The 18,562-nt window shown below is 49.8% G+C and overlaps 1 protein-coding gene across 1 annotated transcript in view; it reads left to right on the top strand.

Annotated features, from left to right (window-relative positions):
* Positions 1-132: 132 nt before the first annotated feature.
* Positions 133-18,562, top strand: part of ZNF554 (zinc finger protein 554) — a 28,965-nt gene continuing 10,535 nt past the window's right edge. Inside the window, exons 1-5 of the mRNA XM_032466378.1 lie at positions 133-365; positions 4,825-4,899; positions 7,133-7,259; positions 8,619-8,810; positions 9,325-10,502. Coding sequence (XP_032322269.1) covers positions 4,867-4,899; positions 7,133-7,259; positions 8,619-8,810; positions 9,325-10,502 — 1,530 coding nt within the window. The 5' untranslated portion in view covers positions 133-365; positions 4,825-4,866. The remainder of the gene's footprint in view (positions 366-4,824; positions 4,900-7,132; positions 7,260-8,618; positions 8,811-9,324; positions 10,503-18,562) is intronic.

Below are 18,562 nucleotides of genomic sequence, written 5' to 3'. Positions count from 1 at the left end.
AAAACAACTTTACTAAGTATACAATGACTTACACATTTATTAATTTGTTGATAGTAATTATTTTAATGGCAAATCTTTATGTCCCTGTCATCGTGCTAAACTTGCTGTGTTTTCTCTCTCAGTAAGGAGAGGCCGCGCGTGCGCTCGGAGCCCGGAGGGCGTGCTCCGCGGCAGGAGGCAGCTCAGTCCTGTGGAGACACCTCCCGCCCGGAGAGGGTGCTGTGACTTAACTCGCGGCCCCCTGGGGGGATAGGGACCCCAGCGCTGCGCCCGGGGCCTGCTGGGACTTGTAGTTCGCGGGCTCGCGGCGCGCAGGCGTACTGCCGAGCCCGTCCTGGCGCGCGTCCGGGGGCGGCGGCTGCGGCGTGAGTTAACGGGGGGCGCGGGCGGGCGGAATGGCTAGGGGCCCCCAGCACGCGCGGCACCGAGTGCCTCCGCCGTGGCGGGCCCCAGGGGGACCCGGCGGCACCTGAGCGCTGCGCTGTGCGTCCCCTGCGCTCACACCTGGGGCTGTGACGCCGTGACGCCGACCCAGCCCGGCCCGCGCACCGCGGCTCCCTGGCCCGCCGTGAGGGCGGTTAGGCGGGCGGGGGGCGGGGCGGGGTCCCGGCGGGCGGGGTGACCTGGGGTCTTCCCGTTGGGTTCGCTCCGTCACTCTGCAAGGGAGAGTCAGAGAGGTCGGGCAGCTTGCCGAAGGCCGCCCCGCACCCAGAATGGCAAAGTCTGAGCCCTGCCCTGCGAAAATGCCCCTGGGTGACAGGTCCGTGGGGCAGACTCTGCTGTGAAGTAAATAGAGCTCCCCGAGGCCGAACGTTACAGGGAAACGGAGTGAACCACGCCCAGCTCCCGAGTGTAGACTCACTCGGACGCTTGGGCTGGCCCGTGGAGTCTCATCTGGTGGTTCTGCCCGCCGGGGACGCCGGACGGTGTCTGGGGACGTCTGTGGTTGTGGCGACTGGGGGTGCTCCTGGCTTTGAGTCGGGGCGGGGACGCTGCACCGCACCCCCCAGTACCCAGGACGGCCCAGCCCCAGTCGCCAGTACTGAGGGGGAGGGACCCTGGCTTACACCTTAGCGTTGTGATCCTAGTGGTAAGAGATCAAGGGTCCACTCCAGTTATGGCCACACGCACCTGCTAAGGAGTAAGGAAGCATCTCGCCATTCTGTCAGTGTCCCAACCCCAAGCTCACCGACCTCTCCCCTCCCTGGGATTGATTTCCCTTTTCGCCGCCGGGAAGTCCTCATCAGGCCTTTCTTGGGGAGGAAAGATGAGTTTTAGTGTTTTGATACTGAAAGAGAAGACCCTGAACCAGGTGCCACAGGCCTGGGTGAATGTCTAACGGGATCAGTGACATCAACCACGAGGGAGGGATCCAGTGAGCCACCCAAGGGTGGGAGAGGATTGGTCCGGAAGGGCTAGGAAGGGGCGGGGGGTCCTGGACTCATTGCCGTGAGCTGCAATTTAAAGGCTCAAGAGCAGAGAGACCAAGGTGTCACAGGGTCCCGCTGCCTCTGAAAGGGGAGGGTGCTTCCTGCCTCTTCCAGCCTCTGCTGGTGGCCGTTAGCCCTTGGTGGCCCCTGGCTTGCAGGTGCATCACTGCAGTGTCTGCCTCTGGGTCCCGTGGCCCTCTCCCCGTGTGTCTGTCTGTTTGAAGGACCCCAGTCATAGTGGATGTAGGGCCCGCTCTGCTCTGGTATGACCTCTTCTTAACTAATTACCGCTGCAGACATCATATTTGCAAATCAGGTCACAGTCACAGCTACTGGGGGTCAGGACTTGAACGTTTCTTTTCGGGGACATGATTGAGCCCCCAACAGTCTTATCACCAGCAGATGTTTCCCCAGGGTAAAATTATCGTGTGTCCTAGAGATGTAGCTGATGCAACTGTGAGGCTTGGCCGGGCACAGCGTTGTCACCCACTGCTCGAACCACCCAAGTTGAGTGAGTCAGAGATGCTCTCGGGAAAAGCATTTGCATCACATCTTTTCTGGTCCCTCATCTGGGGAGCTCAGTGGAAGTGGCTGTCATTTTTTTATTTTTATACTTTTGTTCTATTTTATCTTGATTTATGCTGTTTACAAGAGAAGCTGACTGTGCATCACGTCTCCCCTGATACGTCTCATGAGCCCAGGTCCTTTTTGGTGCCTTGACATCTTTGGATGTCTGTCCTTGCTGGCTTTTTGCCATGTACTTACACGTACATGTATCTATGTATCATGTAGATCTGTAGGTAAGTATCATGTTGGTTTCAGGTTTTGTTAGTTTTATTACTTTTTATAACAGGTTTATTGGGCTGTAACTCACATTCCATACAGTTCATTCATTTAAAGTATGAAATTTAATGCTTTGTAGTATTTTCACAGAGTTTTGCAACTATTATGTCTAGCTAACTCTGGAACATTCCATCACCTCAAAGGGAAACCCCACCCCCAATAGCAATCACCCCTCCCCCAGCCCCTGACAGCCAGGAGCCCCCTCCCTGTGTCTGTGGACTGGCCTGTTCTGGACTCCTCACATCCATGGACTCACACACTGTGTGTCCTTCTGTGTCTGCTTCTCTCCCTGAGCACCGTGCTCTCAGGGCCTGTCCACGTGGTGGCGGGTGTCAGGGCTGCTCTCCTGGTCACTGCCGGATAATTTTCCATTGTGTGGATATGCCACGTGGTCTCTATCCATTCCTCACTTGATGGGCATTTGGGTTGTTTCCACCTTTTGGCTGTTGTGGGTTTTACTGCTGTGAACATGGGCATACGGGCTGTGTGTAGATGTGTTTTTTTCAGTTCTTTGGGGGAGAGATGTAGGAGTGGAGTTGGCTCCTGTGAAAACTGTAATAATTTAAGGAACTGCCAGACTTTTTTACTGGTGGCTGCACCGTTTTCCACTACCACACGCTGTGTGTGAGGGTTTCGTTTTCTTCCCATTCTTGGCAACACTCATGATTATCTGTCTTTTTGATTCTAGCCATCCTGGTGGAGGTGAGATGCTGCCTCACTGTGGGTTTGATTTGCATTTCCCTAGTCACTGGTGACATGAGCATCGTTCCATGTGTTTATTTGCCATTTGTGTATCATCTTTGGAGACATGTCTGTTCTTTAAATGAGCTTTTTATTTTGAAATAATTGTACATTTACAGAAGAGTTGCCAGAATGGAATGGAAAGTTGCCATGTACTTTCACACAGCTTCTCCTCAGCCAGTGTTCTCAGTTTTTGTTTTCTTTTTACTATTTTTTTAAAACCTTCAATTTTTTTAAATTGAGGTATAGTCAGTTTACAATGTTGTGTCAGTTTCTGGTGTGTACAGCATGTTTCAGTCATACGTACACATACATGTATTTCTTTTCATTATAGGTGACCACAAGATACTGACTATAGATCCCTGTGCTGTACAGAAGAAACTTGTTGTTTATCTGTTTTATGAATAGTAGTCAGTATCTGCAAACCTCGAACTCCCAATTTATCCCTTCCTACCCGTTTACCCCCTGGTAACCATAAGATTGCTCTGTCTGGGAGTCTGTTTCTGTTTTGTAAATGAGTTCATTTGTGTCCTTTTTTTAGATTACACCTATAAATGATATCATCTGGTATTTTTCTTTCTGTTTCTGGCTTACTTCACTTAGAATGATGATCTCCAGGTCCATTCATGTAAAACTTTACATTTTTAATGAATTATAGACTCAGGAGAAGTTGCAAAGACACGGCAGAGTCCCGCGTGCCCGCCTCCCACCCCCCACGGTGGCAGCTCCTATAACAATGGAAACCGGCGAGGACTCTCCCTGAAGTGACTTAGCAGCGTTTTTCCAAAACACAATGTAAAGACGAACTTGAGAGCCCAAAAGTCAAGGCATATTTGGGATGAGAGCTCAAAGGGGCTTGACTAACGCGTGCTCAAGGACAAAGTCCTGTCACCGTGCAGGGTTCCAGAATCGGCACAGCCCAGATCCCCCCGGAACTCTCTCCCTGGAAGGAAGGGGAGCCCCTAGGTATCGGGGGGGCTCAGGTTTCCCCATGGGCCTTCAGGGCCACGTGCTGCTGCTGCTTGTAAGGTGGGAGAGGCCCATCTGGATCCTCCCCACTACAGCACCCAGCAGTTGGGCAGAAGAGTCCAGGGGAGAAGGAGCCGGCCGTGGGGAGAGAGGAAGCTCACTGATGCAGGGGTGGGGGCGCTTCCAGGGATCTGAACCGAGCCTTCCTGGTTGTGGGTCTGGGACGTTGTACTGGGGTTGAATTGTGTCCCCCCCAAAATTCACGTTGCCACCTGGAAACTCTGAATGTGACCCTATTCAGAAAGAGTCTTTGTAGATCTGAGTGGTTAAGATGAGGTCATACTGGAGCCGGGGTCAGGGGGATCCCTAATCCAGTGACTGATGTCCTGATTAGAAGAGGAAAGAGACACACAGAAAAGACGGCCACTTGAAGGGGAAGCAGAGTGATGGGGCCACAAGCTGAGGGTGCCTGGAGCCCCCACAAGCTGGAAGAAGCAGGACTCCAGGGGGACTTGGCCCTGTCACCCCTTGATCTCGGACTTCCAGGCCTCTAGAACTGGGAGAAAATTAATTTCTGTTGTTCTAAGCCCCTAGTATGTGGTCATTTGTTACAGCCGCCCCAGGACGCTGATACAGGGTGCTTCACCGTAGAACTTGTGTGCTTCCAAGACCCTCAGTATCTTCATCTACAAATGGAACCATTAAGACCCCGGCCTCTTCTGGCTTCCGAGGACCATCCTCTGGGCGGGGGAGGTCATGTCAAGTTGGGAGGGGATTCTGGGATTTGGGAACAGGCTGGATCTGGTCCTCACTCTGTCTTTGTGTCCCCACCCCCCCGCAGCCCCGCCTGCCCAGTAGCCTGCTTCGTTCCCAGGAGGAGAGGATGGCTGCAGGGCTCCTGCTTCCCTGGCCCCAGGTGAGTGCGAGCTTCCTCCTCCCCTGGAAGATATCCTTTGGGTCTGGAGGGAGCTCGCCTGCCAGAGCCCGAGCCCCTTTTGCTGTGTGGGAAGGGAGGGAGGAGTCCCCAAGAGTATCTGGGCTCAAGCCCTTGGGCTTTTCCAAAGATGTGCGCAGTATCCCTGCCTGAGGGCTGTGCTTCCTTCTGAGGGCGCTGCCTGAATGCCTCAGAACTTCCCCCATGATGGGGCTGCCCCAAGGCACTGTCCCCTTTAACATATGTGTATATTTAAAATTGTAATGAAATACACATAACATAAAATGCACCATCTTAACCATTTTAAAGTGCACAGCTCAGTAGCATTAAGCACATTCACATTGTTGTGCAACCATCTCCACCATCATCTCCAGAACTTTCTCGTCTTCCCAAACTGAAGCTCTGTCCCCATGAAACCCTCACTCCCCAGCCCCGGCCCCACCGTCTACTCTCTGTCTCTGTGGATGTGACTCCTCCAGGGACCTCCTGTGAGTGGGATCAGACAGTGTGTGTCCTTCTGTGTCGGGTTCTCTCCCTGAGCATTGCGTCCTCTAGGTCCATCCACGTTGCAGTGAGTGTCAGTATCTCCTTCCTTTTGAAGGCTGGGGATACCTGCACTTCAGTTGGGGCAGCAGATCTGTCAGGAGAGGGTGGACAGAGTCCCAGTCCCCTAACTCTCAGCTTGGGGTGGTGACCATGCGCAGTGACTCTCCACATCAGAAAAACAGGGCTGAGCCCCAGCTCAGCGTCAGGTCCCCTTGGAGAACAAGCCCTTTCTTGTGGACATCTGCTTGTCACCCAGATGGCCCAGGCAGCGCCTGTGATAGTCTCACTGGTTTGAGCCCTTGAACAGGCGTCCTGGGTCTGCTCTGTCCCTGAGTCCAAGTCCTGGTCATGGCGCCTGTACCTGGTCTCAGCTCAGCCCGGCTGTGGCTCCGGACATGGGCAGGTTCCAGCTGGGAGCTTCGCGATAAGCAAAGCAGTGGCTTGCCACTAATACTTTTGCCCCCGACTTTCCCCGACTTGAACAACCTCTCTATTATGAAACTAATAATGTATTTATATCGTTTATTATAAATAATAATCATAATTTATTATAATACTGAAATGATGCTATTATAATTATTATATAATTGTACAAATATATTATTTAATAAATATAAACCAATATTTCATGCTCATTTTTTATTATCCATTCTTTGTAATAAAACACCAAGCCATTAACATGTTTTTCCTTCTTATTTCCTTGCAAATTTCCTCAAACCCTTGCAGTGAGTTAGCAACCACAGGGTTAACATTAAAGCTGGGGTCGGGGAGCCAGCTGGAGCCAAGGGGCCAGTGGGGGAGTTTGTAGCAGCTGCAGTGGCGGGGACTAAAGGCTGGGTTTTTCCTGCTCTATTTAAAGTTTTGCGGCAGCCCTGGGTGCTAATTAAACATTTGTCCTCCTGCTTGGAGGGACGGGCAGCGGGGACGTGGAGTATGCTTGGCCCACGTCCCCGCTGCCCCTTGGGGGTGCCTGAGCCCTGCCTCCTCCTGGAGGAGAGAAGAGACCACGTGCGCCACCAGCACGAGCTTTTTATTTTATTATTATTTTCTCAATCCCCTTCATTTCAACCAGAATGACCCAAACCTTCCAGGGGGCCCAGCACCCCGCTTTCCTCAGGTTGGATCTCTTACTGTCAAATTCCACGGGTGAATTTTCCTTCTGGGGACAGCCAGCAGCCCAGCTGGCCAGACACCTTCATACTGCCTTTCCCAAACTCTGCCCTCCGCCATTTCTGGGCTGGGGCGGGGCGGGGGTTGGGGGGCTTCAAATCCCACGGCTTCGTCCTCTGTGCCTTGTCACAATGGAATGCCAATTCAGGGCCCCAGAGAACCGGTCTCCAGGACCTCAGGTTCTGGAGGGCCTCCCTGGTCAGACGTAGAGACGCAGAGCCACAAGTAAGCTGGGGCAGAGTCTCAAGCGGGTGGGTCATTCTCACGGCCCCAGAGGTTAGAATCAGCAGTTCGATAAGAAACAAGGAAGGGGAAAGCATTCCCATCAGACCTGGGCGCTGGTTGTCTCTGCTGCGCCTGCCGCAGCCCCCCGGGTTGGAAGCCACAGAGTGGTACCTACGAGTACCACGAGTAGGATCCGACTTCTCCATCCAAACTTCCTCCTCTGGATGCGGGTTGGAGAGCATCCTTCTTGAGCAGAACTGACATGGTGTTGTAGGAGGTCGTGACCTTTGAGGATGTGGCCGTGTACTTCTCCTGGGAGGAGTGGGAGCTGCTAGACCCGGCTCAGAGGAGGCTCTACAGAGACGTGATGCAGGAGACCTGCAGGAACCTGGCCTCCGTGGGTGAGACCCGCCCGTTCCTTCGCGCGCCCATCAGGTCACGTGTACTTAGCATCTGCTCCGTGTCCAGGTCTCTGCTGGGGAGTGGGGCTTTACTGCTGGGTAAGGGGGCCATGGTTGCTGCTCCGGTGGGGCCCACGGTCTGTTGGTTTCTCTGGCACGGTGAATGGCCTGATTGCTTCAGGCTGTGGAAGCCGGAGCCACCGTGGACATGCATCTTAGCGCAGGCGGAGGTAACGCCCTGAGTCCTCCTGGCTACAGACTCAGGGCATTTGTACTCTCTCCGCCAAATTGAAGAGCCATGATTTAAAAAAAATTTTTTAACTGTGGTAAATATATATAACATAAAATTTGCCTTTTTAATAATTTTTGAGCATTCAATTCAGTGGTATTAATTACACTCACAGTGTTGTGCAGCTATCACCAATGCTTCCAAAACTGTTTGATCACCCTAAACTGAGACCGTGTATTAAACACTGACACCCTCCCCCCCTCCCCCACTCCCAGCCCTGGACCCACCGTCTACTTCCTGTCTCTATAGATGTGACTCTTCTGGGTCCTCCTGTGAGTGGGATCAGACAGTGTTTGTTCTTCTGTGTCTGGCTTGTTTCACTGAGCATCATGTCCCCAAGGTCCATCCATGTTGTAGCAGGTGTCAGAATCTCCTTCCCTTCTAAGGCTGAATTACACTCCAGTGTGGATGGACCACATTGTGTTTATCCATCACCCACCAGTGGGCACTTGGGTTGTTTCCACCTTTTAGCTGTTGTAAATTGTGCTGCTGTGAACACTGATGTACAAGGATTTCTTCCAGTCTGTGATTTCACCTCTTTTGTGTCTGTTCCCAGAAGTGGGATTGCTAGATCTTACAGTGATTCTATGCTGAACTTTTTTTTTTTTGTAACTTTATTATTTTTTTCTTTCAATTGGAGCTAGTGGGAATTGAACCTGGGACCCTGTGTTTACGAAGCATGTGCTCTACCGCTGAGCGACACCCCTCCTCCCTTACGTTGAGCTTTTTGAGGATCCATCAAACTGGTTTCCATGGCATCTGCCACATTTTACATTCCCACCAGCTGGGCATGAGAGTTCCCATTTCTCCACATCCTTGCCAATACTTATTTTGTTTCTTCCTTTTTGAAAAACAATCACAGCCATTTTAATAGGTGGTGAAGTGTCACCTCACTGCCATCTTGATTTGCATTTCCCCGATGACTGATGAGGTCGACTGTCTCTTTATGTGCTGGTTCAACATTTGTCTCCCTTTGGGGAAATGTCAGATCCACATTTTTTAAGTTAGGAGAATAAAATCTTCGGCGTGGTCTGCGGGCAGCCCCTCCCAGGCACCCTTGTCTCCCCCAGAGCCCTCTAGGACACGCGGCCCTGGCGCGGGCGCAGCGGGCAGTGCGGGGCCCCTGGCACGCGCCCCTCCGGTCAGCAGTCCCTGTCCGCCGACGGCGTGCTCCCACGTTCCGCCGGTGCTGCCTTTTCCCCGGGCTCGAGGAGAAGCCATGTGCATGGCGGGGAAAGGAGCTCCCCAGGCTTCTTGTTCGGGTAAGAACCGGGCAGATCTGAGCCACTGGGGCGGGGGCAGCTGCCCGGGGACTGTTGGCCAGAGACCCCCCACAGAGGCCCTCGTTGTCTACGGAGAAGGCTGAGCTCCTTGGCTGTACTTGTCCCCTGTACCTTCAGCTCATCCTCCAGCCCCCTTCTCCTTCCATAAACCAGCGTCTACTACCCCACTTCAGGTACAGAAAAAAATAACATCCCATGTCCTTCTGGAAGCCATTCTGCCTGTGTTTCTGTTACATCTCTCCACTCTCTGCTTCCCTGATAATTCTTCTTCTCTCCCATTTTTATTCCCCCTTCTTTCTAGAGAAGTTCCTTCTACGTCTCCACCCCCTACCCAGCAGACTGACCCATCTTCCCTTCGCCTAGCCTTCCCCCGTGTTCAAAGCTGACGTTTGCACATAAATCCACATGTGCCTTGTACATCTTAGAAATCCTTTCGTGCCACCGTTCTTAAGTTAGAAGTTTCTTTCTTCCCCCGCCCTTCAATTTATTTCAGGTTGGGAGACTAAACTGAAAAGCCAACAGTCAGTTTATAAGAAGCTGGTTTTGGCAGAAGAACCACCTGGTGATATGAATATTATAAAGCTCCCCAGAGAAGACCAGGGATGTGGTCAACTTGAAGAGATACATGAAGACCCCCAGAGGCTTTTGAGGCAAATGGGGTACATCCACGTAGAGGCATTTGCTCAAGAGAAGGCTACTGCCTGGTATGAATTTGGGGAACACTGCAATCCGAGCTCAGACCTTGTTATATCACAGGGAGTTTCTATAGAAAGACATTTCCACGATGGTGACTTAGCTATTGAGAGTTTGGTGTCTGATCCATTGTTAAACCATCATCAGGTGGGATACACAGACCAGAGACCTGATGAAAGTGTGAATGCGTTTGGAAAAGGTCTCAGGCAAAACAGTCACCTTATTCCACATGGAAGAACTCAAACAGAGGGGAAAGCTTCTGCACGTGCAGACAGTGGGAAATCACTTCTCCATGGTGTGGCCCTTACCACACACAGCAACAGTAACACAGCCGAGAAGCCCTACGAGTGTCGGCAGTGTGGGAAGCTGTTTAACCGGAGACATTCCCTGAGTGAACATCAGAGGATTCACACAGGAGAGAGACCATACGCGTGTCAGGAATGCGGGAGAGCCTTTACGCACAGCTCGACCCTCACTCGCCACCTGAGAACTCACACTGGAGAGAAGCCCTACGCCTGCAGGGAGTGTGGGAGAGCCTTCAACAGAATTTCGTCCCTCACCCAGCATCAGCGGATTCACACGGGGGAAAAGCCCTATGGATGCAAAGACTGTGGGAAGTCCTTCTGCCAGAGCTCTTACCTGATCCTACACAAGAGAACGCACACAGGCGAGAAGCCCTATGAGTGTAATGGATGTGGGAAGGCCTTCAGCGACCGTTCATCTCTTAACCAACATGAGAGGACGCACACGGGCGAAAACCCCTATGAGTGCGACCGGTGTGGCAGGGCCTTCAGCCAGAGGTCTTCCCTGGTTCGGCATGAGAGAACCCACACTGGAGAGAAGCCGTATCGCTGTTGTGAATGTGGGAGAGCCTTCAGCCAGAGGTCTTCCCTTCTCACACACCAGAAAGCTCACACCAGCCAGAAAACCTATAAGATAATTGATTGCAGGGAAGCTTTCTCCCAGAGCAGCCACCTCGTTGGGTTTTAGAGCTTGCCTGCTGCCTTGTGAAGTACTTAGCGCTCTCCCACGTAAGTATGTTCAGACTTTCCCCAGTGACGTACTGCTTGAGAAGAAGCAGGCTTATGCCACACTCTTGAAGGAAAGCCCTGAGGTCCGGAGCTATAAAGGGACCTTTTAATGGGGAGAAATTGCCATTGAGCTAAACCCAATGAGCTCAGCCCTCTTGGAAGAGATTGGTAAATGGGTAAACGCTAACAAGGATTGAGATTTTGCTGAGATTTTCTACATTAATTTAGTGATTCAGACAAAGGTATTCTGTTTCAACTTTTTGTTTCAAGAATCTGTTGAATATCTGTTCAGTATGTTCAATAATATTTTGCTCAGTCATTCTGCCCCTGTTGGTCACTTGGCTAAGTCCTGACTTGTCTCACGCACCACCATGGCAATGCAGAGCATGTGCTGAGATAAAAATTGCTTTGGCTGCAAAGAGAAAAGTAGAGAGTGCAAAATATATGTAATTGTATCCAGTGAAGTCAAAATACATACATACATACATGGGAAGAAGCTGGATGGGGATATGAGAAATGACCGTGTTTACCTTGTCAGGGTCTTCTGGTGATGTGTGATTTTTTTCTGCCTTTTGTCATTTTGTTTGGTATTGCATTTCGACCACAAGTAAAAAACAAATGACCCCCAAGGGCTATCGAGTGTCATTGATCAGTTGGGGAGAATTGTGGATACCAGGGTGTGGCAAGGAGACAGCACAGTAGGTCTCAGCATGTGGAGAGGTGAAGTGACCTTCGGCGGCCTGGGGAGAGTCCCAATGCTGAGGGTACTTGCCAGAGTAGAGACCCAAGTGTGGATGTACATCGTACTCATTAACGTGTATTGGGTGTTGACTGTGTTCCCGGCACCACTCTAGCACCTGTGTGTGTTTCCTCATTTCACCTTCTCAGCAGCCCTGTGAAATAGCAGCCACTCAGGTCCCCACATTGCAGAAGTGGAAAGAGAAGTAAGGTATCTTGCCCGAAGTCACCCAACTAGAAAGTCGTGGGATCTTGATTGGAACTTGAGCAACCCATGCCAGGCCAAGGCCGTGTTTGCAAGGAGGGATACAAGGGAGCTGGGTTTTCCAGATCACCCCTTAAAAGTCACCAAACTCTCGTGGGAGCCTTCCCCCTTTCCTGGAGCTAGTGAGAGAGGTTGCCTGTCAGAGCTCATCTCACCCGAGTCGGACCTGATGATGTGAATACCTTTGCCTTTCTGTAGAGGTCCCCCAGCTGGGGTCTGTGTGGACTGACTCGGTTGATGGGTACGTTTAAGGGCTGTGTGAACAACCATGAGCTGGATGCAAAATGTGTTTGGGGGCATACATGTATTTTCTGGGGAAGCATCTCTAGGCTTCATCATATTCTTAGGAACCCCTGGATTAGAGATGTCTTAAGTGCACTACTTTCCAGTTTTCAGTCTTAATCACCTCCTCCCTCCCTCCAACAATTATTTATAGAAACCCTGAATTCTTTGTTTTGCCAGGTGGCTGTGGATAAGACAGAGAAGGTGTCTGCCTTCGCTAAAGATAATTTCCCGTGGTCAGGAAATAGGATAGCTTCATGAAGGGCATTGGATTTGTGTAGACACCCAAGGCTCCAGCCTCGGAAATGTCCTGTGATTGGTTTAATACTCTGCAGTACCTGTCTTCACATTCTCAATCACTTTGAACAACACCCCCCCCCCCATTTTAATTTTGCAGTGAGCCCTGCATGTTACGTAGCCAGTCCTGTGAGGGCTTGAGGGCCAGGGACAGATGTTACTCAGGTAGGGCCTTTCTGAGGACCTGATATTTCATTTGAGAGGTGAGTCATTGGAGGATCCAAGGTGAGGAATTTAGCCAGAGGACAGCCTCTGCTAGCTTTGTGTTCACATTTGGTTTTATGATCATTTAAAAAAATGTTTACAATTTGTGTTTTGATTTCTCTGACTCAAAAGTATTCTTTACACTTCTGGGGGTTTAAATGTCCTTTCCTCACTCTTTAAAAACAAATTCTTTTTCTTGTCTTATTGCACTGGCTCTGTCCCGCAGCAGTGTTGAGTAGGAATGCTGAGAGTGGACCTCCTTACTCTGACCCGGACCTTAAGGTTAAAGCATTCAGTCTCACACCATGGAGTACGATGTTCACTGCAGGGTTTCATAGATGCCTTTCATCAGGGTTCATTTATGAAGCTTCTGCTTTTATTATGCTGTGCTCTGAGAACTGAGTCTCTGAAATTTATTGAGACTTGCTGTGTGGTTTACTGCGTGGTTGAGTTTTATAAGTATTTCGCAGATCTTAAGAAGAAGCTGAATTCTCTGCTTTTATGATTTGGAACCTGACCTGTCTATTCCATCAACCTTATTAACCAGTGGTTCTCAAATTTCTTGTCCGGGGGTTCAGACTTAGTAAGTGGGAGCTGGAGCCCATTAATACGCATTTTTAAGTAACTCACCAGGTGGCTGCACTGATGCCCCATCTCTTTCAGTCCCACTTTGAGAAACTGCCGACCCTTTACTGTCCTCAGTTTGTTGACTAAGACAATGGGCTCAAGAGAACTGTTACCATTTCCTGTTGTGCTTAATCTCCCTCAGGGCTTACTGTCCACTGTTTCTGCTTCACCTTTTTTGTTGTTTCTGTTTTGTTGTGTTTTCTTTTATTTGGGGTAAATAATTCATGGCAGGTCTTCATTGTGAATTATACCCTTTGTCATTTTGAAGTGATCTCTTTGTCTGCTTTAATTAATAGCACAGACCGCTCTCTCTGACTCTGACCCTCCCGCCTCCCTCTGATAAGGACCCTCTGATGACACTTCCATCCCTTAACTTCACCCTACCTGCAAAGTCCCTCTGCCTGCAGGGCCTGGTGATTAGGATGTGGATATCTTTGGGGGCCTTTATTCTGCTGATCACAGCTACCTTTTGATATTTGCTTTGTGATGTGGGTCGAAATGCTGCAAACCGCTTTTCTACTTTGCCAGCAGCTTCGGCTAGTGGGAGAGAGGATGGAAGGCGGGAAGAGGGAGAAGAATTTGCTCCTCACTGTCCCTCTCAGGCCTTGTGGATTTGAGAACGTCTTTGTTACCTCTATGCGGGAATAACCTCCCAGCATGGTTTAAATATCTCGAATCACACCTCCTTTCCCTCGGATCGCCGTACTTGTTACTCTTCTCTCCTGTGGCTGTGGATGTTTGGGGAAGAATTCAGAAACCAGCCTCATTTTTCACCTTAATAAATGAAATGGCACATCCTTTGTGTGTGATGCTCAGAGAGTATATCTCTGAACACATTATGGCAAACAGACAGGAGTGCTCCAGGTCTAGGCCAGGACCCAGTCTTAGGGCAGGCTTCTAAACTCCATGCTGATTTATTATTAATCCATATTTTAAAAGCATATATTTTTATTTTTAATAGGTTATAAATCCAAAGAGTCATTTATTTTTGCCTTGAACTTTTTAATATATTATATTTCTAAACACTGTTTATGAAAACATCTAAAATCTTTCTGGAAACCACAAAAAAGGAATTTTTAAAATAAAATGAAATGTGATAGAATTTGGGCATCCACTCAGTGTCAAATGAGAGCATGCTTTCTAAAAGAAGCAGGCATATTAAATGCATTAGGGGCTTAGCCCCCTTCCATTAAGTGTATTCAGAGTCTTCAGGTCCATCCCAAATTTATATAAGCTTTTGTCGTCGTTTTTTATCAGCTAACGTGGGAATTCAATTGCCTCAGGGATATCATAGCCTTTGAAAAAATAAAACCTTTAAAAAAATACTGTGCAGGCCCCATGTGCTCAGTATTTCTTGATTGAGTGAAAAAAAATATTGTGACAGAATATACATAACACGAATTTTACCTTCTTAACCATTTAAAAACGTACAGTTCCGTGATATTAAGTACATTCACACTGTTCCGCAGTATGAAAACCTTTTCATTTTCATAATTCTCTGGGGATAGACTAAAAACCTAATCAGACATGAATTTCCCCGCTTGTAAAATGCACACCTGGGAACTGTGGCATCGCACCCCTGTAGCTGTGCTGAGACCAGTCCTGCACGGAGGCTGGGGCCTCGGGGTCCGACTTCCCACGGGGTCAAAGGTCCCGGGGCTCGCTGGCCTCAAACCCCAGAGGCAGGGGCGGGGCCTCCCGGTGTCAAAGGTCACACGTCAAACTCGAGCCAGACCCTGACTTGAAGAGTGTGACGTCACTGTGCGTCTTTGTTGTTAAACAAAGGGCACGTTTTCTCGGTGACCTCGCCCCCGGGCAGACCCCTGACCCCGGAAGTCGCTAGACACCCCTACCCCCGTCCCGTTGCTTCCAGTCCCGGCACCGGACAGGGGATGCTCCTCCGGGAAACTGAGTCAGGTCCACGAGGAGGACGAGGGAGGGCCGCCGAGCTGAGGGCGGGCGCCGGGTCATTCCCTCCGGGTGCGGGTTCTGCTCGGAGCCCACGTCTGGGGCGGGCGGGTCAGCTACGTGAGTCCCAGAGGCCTGTCACTCAATAATAGGGGCGAACATGTGAGGACTGTCCAATCAGAAGACAGGGGCGGGGTCCGGGGAACAATCAGGCACGCAGGGGCGGGGTCCGGAGAACTGTCCAATCAGGGGCGCCAGGGTCGGGTCTCTGGAAACCGCCCATTCAGGGGCTCGTGCAGTAGGAATGCCTTCAGCGCTGTCAAGTCAGGGCGGCGGGGCGCGGAGCATCCTCCAATCAGGATCTCGTTGGAAGGGAGTGCCAGGAGCACGTCCAATCAGGGCCGGGGGTTGACGCTCTCCAGCCCCAGTGCGCGTCGTTCCCCGCAGGCCGTGGCGCTCGTGCGCACCTGCCCCGCGGGGCCCTGGGTGTCTGGTCTCTGTCGCTCTCAGCTGCCTGGGCCACGGGTAGGACGGTGCGAGAGCCTGGAGCGGCGCGGAGATGGTGAGTGCGCGGGGCCGGGGCCTGAGACCGAGAGGGGCTGGCTGGAACCGGCCGGAACCGGCTGAAAGCGGTCGCGGGGTGGGGTCCCGGCTTGTGGGTCCGGCGTCTCAGGACTGCCTGCGTGACCCAGGTGGGCACAGCTGCCCTCCGCCGGGGGGGCCGGGGATATTAGTCCCTGGTCGGCTCCTCCTGGCGGCAGCCTGGGGGAGGGGGGCCCCGGAGACCTGCTTAGGGGCCCTGTGCTGGGAGGGGCTCCCGGTAGGGCCTCTGTCCTTTGTGACCCCAACCCCAGTTCTCATCCCCTGGAGGACTCTCGTCAGCTGACCGACTCCGGTATTGAAGGGAAAAGACAGAAATGATTCCTGTCCCCTGAGTTCTCCCGGAGAAGGGGGAAAAACTAACCCAAAGGTCAAGGAAAGGCCACCCATGAGGTGGGGGCAGTACCCAAGGTCCCCCAAGAAGAATGCATCGGCAACACAGCGGGGACACAGCCGGCGTCCTTTGTTCTGGGAGCCCTTCAGTGAGCAGTGGCGGTGGGCGCCCCGCGTGGCAGCGTGGCTGCTCTTGGCCCTTGAGTCCTCTGTGCCTGTTCCGATTCAGCCCTGCCCCTCCCTGGGCTTGTCGCCTTGGAAAGATGTATTCAGTTACTGGAACCTCAGATTTTCAGCAATTGTAAAATACATTTAATTAATACAGCAGGAAGCATAAAATAAAATATTTTCAAAGGGGTGAATTTCAGGAAGAAATAAAAGAAAAAAAGAAAATGTCTTACATCCCATTTGTTAAACATTCTTTTTCATCTCCAGTTTGTAGTAAGTATCTCAGGTCTGTTCTTTAGAGTGGTAACAAGTGGAATTCCAGGGCTTAGCCTCCCAAGTCCTCCTGAGGAAAAGAATGTCCGGGAAGCAGAAGACACCCCCCCTTCCTGTGCGGCTGCGGAGAAGCGAATACCCATAGCACAGTGGTGAAATTGGCGCATTTTAAAGATCCCCCCAAATACCAGTTATTTAACTTGTGACAACAATAATGCTGTTGTTTCTTACGGTCGACAAGGCACTTTGTTTAAATCTGCAATAAGTTGATTACTGCCCATGGATGAGGTGGGAATGCAAGCTGCTTCCTCAGATACCAGTTTGTTCTGTGCCCTGTATTGAAGCCTCTGTCGTTTCTGCCGGGCTTGGAGTGGCTGCCCTGTCCTGAATCGGGTCTCCCCGTGGACACAGGCCTGTGTCGGGCTCCGTGCCTTTCCAGACCCAGCTGTCCCTGCTCTGCCAAGCCCGTCGTGTTGGGAGTGCTACTGCTTTAAAGTCCTTGCTCCCGCCTGGCTCTTCAGAATATTTTGGCTGTTTTTGGACATTTGTTCTTATTAGGTTTGCAAAGTATTTTACAAAGACTCGAGGCCTGTCTTGGGAGGGTGGGGAATTGATGTCTTGGTAACACTGAGTTATTTTAAAGAATATGTGCCATCTTTTCATTTATTTCATTTTGCTTTGTTATTATCCTGAATGTTTAAAAAATTTTCTAGTAGGTTCTTTGTATAGCCTTAATTAAACCAATTTTTGTAAGAGTTAAATTAGGTTTTTACCATGGTATCTGTTATCTTTTTAAAGTGAACTTTCTTTTTTTTTTAAAACATTTTGATAGTTTTTTTTTGGCGGGGGGGGTAATTAGGTTTATTTATTTATTAATTTTAATGGGGGTACCGGGGATTGAACCTAGGACCTTGTGCATGCTAGGCACGTACTCTACCACTGAGCTATACCCTCCCCACCTAAAGTGAACTTTCCAACTTTCTAACTGCTGCCATTGATTAGAAAGATAATGGCATTTATTTTATTTACTTATTTTTTTATTGAAGTACAGTCAGTTGACAATGTTGTGTCAGTTTCTGGTGTACAGCGTAATGTTTCAGTCATACATGTACATATGTATATTCTTTTTCAGATTGTTTTTCATTATAGGTTACTGCAGGATGTTGAATGTACTTCCGTGTGCCATATGGTAGAAACTTGTTGTTTATCTATTTTATATATACTAGTTAGTATTTGCAAGTCTGGAAATCCCAGTTTATGCCTTCCCACCCCCTTTCACCCCTGGTAACCATAAGTTTGTTTTCTATGTCTTGAGTCTGTTTCTGTTTTGTAAATGAGTTCATTTGTGTCTCTCTCTTTTTTTTTTTTTTAGATTCCACGTATTAGTGATATCATATATTTGTCTTTCTCTGTCTGACTTACTTCACTTAGTGTGATAATCTCTAGGTCTGTCCATGTTGCTGCAAATGGCATTATTTATTCTTTTTTATGGCTGAGTAGTATTCCATGGTATATATATCACATTTTCTTTATCCAGTCATCTGTCGATGGACATTTAGGTTGTTTCCATGTCTTGGCTGTTGTAAATAGTGCTGTTGTGACATTTATTTTTATATTGAGTTTTTAGTCTGAGATCTTGTTCAAAATCTTACTCTGTGATTATCTTTCTGTTCTGTTGGTGTTCTCTATGTACAGTCGTTCAAGTTAGGTATTAGCACAAGTGTTTTTTTTCCTAGTATAATGTTGCCTAAGAGTGAGGTCAACAGGCGTACTTCACTTCTGCCTAATTGTCTTGGAGAAAACAGAACTTCATACCGTTTATATGTTCTTTGTTCTTTTTTGAACATGATCTTATTGACTTTCCTTCATCGGGTCACGCACATTACCATCTACCACTGGGGAGTGGTAAGCGTGTTTGTGAATGATCGTTGAGTATTACAAAATGGTTTCCGGCAGCCCTTAAGGTGACTGCAGGTAGATCACGTGAATTGATTTTAGAATTTTCTGTTGCGTAAGATAACGTCAGTGCAGGAATGTGCACGAGACGTATGTACTGTTGACAGAAATACTTAAAAAAGTCCTCTGTGAGTTGAAACTCAGCCCTAAATGTGGAACAGGCTTTCCCGCCAGACTTGAAGTGCACGCCAGTGACCGGCCCCGCCCCCCTCTGCACCTGTGACCGACGCGCTGCGTTACGTGAAGCTGTGCATAGTTATGTGTAATCATGCATGTGTGTATTTTTACGTATCAGTTTGTAGCCTTATCTCGAATGGTTATTTTACTTTTTTTCTCCTCTGCAGCCGCTGCTTCAC

Source organism: Camelus ferus, chromosome 22 (genome assembly GCF_009834535.1).
Source record: "Camelus ferus isolate YT-003-E chromosome 22, BCGSAC_Cfer_1.0, whole genome shotgun sequence".
Taxonomy (NCBI): Eukaryota; Metazoa; Chordata; class Mammalia; order Artiodactyla; family Camelidae; genus Camelus; species Camelus ferus.
This window is presented reverse-complemented; position numbering and strand designations above follow the sequence as displayed.